General features: G+C 34.7%; 1 protein-coding gene across 1 annotated transcript in view; it reads right to left on the bottom strand.

The window, feature by feature from the left end:
• Positions 1-1,568, bottom strand: part of LOC105807672 (exocyst complex component 1-like) — an 85,106-nt gene that overhangs the window by 47,130 nt on the left and 36,408 nt on the right. The window contains exon 9 of the mRNA XM_012641095.1: positions 1,447-1,552. Within this exon, the coding sequence (XP_012496549.1) occupies positions 1,447-1,552 (106 nt within the window). The remainder of the gene's footprint in view (positions 1-1,446; positions 1,553-1,568) is intronic.

Below are 1,568 nucleotides of genomic sequence, written 5' to 3'. Positions count from 1 at the left end.
AACATTAAGATACTACTGCATTTTGTTATATTTTTATGATTTCATTTATCTTAATGTGAATCTTAGACTTGATAAACTAATATATAATGATACTGGGATTAATGCCTACTCAAGAGATAATTTTAGAAATATTTCCCTTTTACTTCCATTTTTCATATACTGAAGAAGAATTCTCTCAAAATAAAATGGTTTACTAACAAGTGGTGACAAAAATACTTAATGAAAACATTAAACATGTAACTGCGTTAATAATAGGCTGTTTACTCAAAAAAAGCATAACATATCCACAGTGAAACATTAACGAGGATATAAACACACTGCTGTTTAAGAACAATTAACCTTTAGGATGAGTTAGCATTTCTGTTTCCAAAAGCCTATTGTCCCAAGTGTATCAGTATCTTTACCAAAGTGTAGTATATTTACACACAAATTCAATCCGATTCAAATGTCTGGACTAGTATAACCAATATATTAATGTTGCATTTTAAAAAAACCCAGTGAATTACAAAATAATTACCCACTAAAGACAGTCACTCGGCCTAAAGAATGGAAACATGTGTTATCCGTTTTCAATTGTGTTTCGCGATGAACTGAAGTTGCTTAGGGAATAGGCTCCTTTCAACAAGCAAATGCTGAACTCATTATTCTAAAGGGGAGCTAGGCAGACACACTAAGGAGTACACAATGTAGCCGCTTAAGGCCAGGTCTTGACTTGAATAGGCACAGAACTCCATCCAAAAGGAACTTCAGAGATGGGTACATGCAAGAGCAGAATGTGGCCTCGGCAAATCACCTTCCTCGTAACTTGATACTTTCACTGGCTGTTCTTTACATTTTTGCGCATTTCAAGTATTTAGAAGCAACAAAAATTAACATGTTTCAAAAACATCTCTTTAGAAAAATCAGGTACAATCACAGGAGAAATTTTGGTGACAGTTTTATAGCCCCTTGGTAGGGGAGAAAACAAACTTTCTTTTTGATTGAAAACAGCCAGTGACAAGTAAGAAGCCAGGAATCACTGTCATTTCTCTGTAGAGAGCAATGACTTAAGAGATCAGTGACTTGCCCCCAGCTGCTATAAAAGGTCTTTCAGGGAATCAGAAACTGAACTCTCAACATCTGTCTCTCACTCTAATACTTTCTCTACTTGACTGCTCTTGTTTTTCTCACCAACTGCCCTTCCTATGAATGTATCTTTTCAATTACAGCATGCGTGCACAATGGCTGTCATAGTCACATACTGTTGTATTTTAATTAGTAAAAAAAGTTTACAGATGTACATACTGGTTCTATGAAACAGCTATACACCAAGCCAACATATTAGACCTCCTCTTTCATTCACGCTACTGTATCTTCTTCCACCTTGCTTAAAAAGTCTTAGAATCATTTGTCATCAACAGAATCATTTTTAATAGGAAGACAACGAACTGACATGCCTAAGCTTACCAAACTTCTTGCTTTCTTTAGTTGTGCCAGTCATCTTGATCTTTGCAACTTCAAAGAAATCTTTAATTTCTCTTTCATACAGTCGGGATAAATAATCCATGTAATTCTTAAAATAAAAATAA

Source organism: Propithecus coquereli, unplaced genomic scaffold (assembly GCF_000956105.1).
Source record: "Propithecus coquereli isolate 6110/MARCELLA unplaced genomic scaffold, Pcoq_1.0 Scaffold162, whole genome shotgun sequence".
Lineage (NCBI taxonomy): Eukaryota > Metazoa > Chordata > Mammalia > Primates > Indriidae > Propithecus > Propithecus coquereli.
The sequence above is the reverse complement of the archived record's forward strand: the minus strand, read 5'-3'. Positions and strand labels throughout refer to the sequence as shown.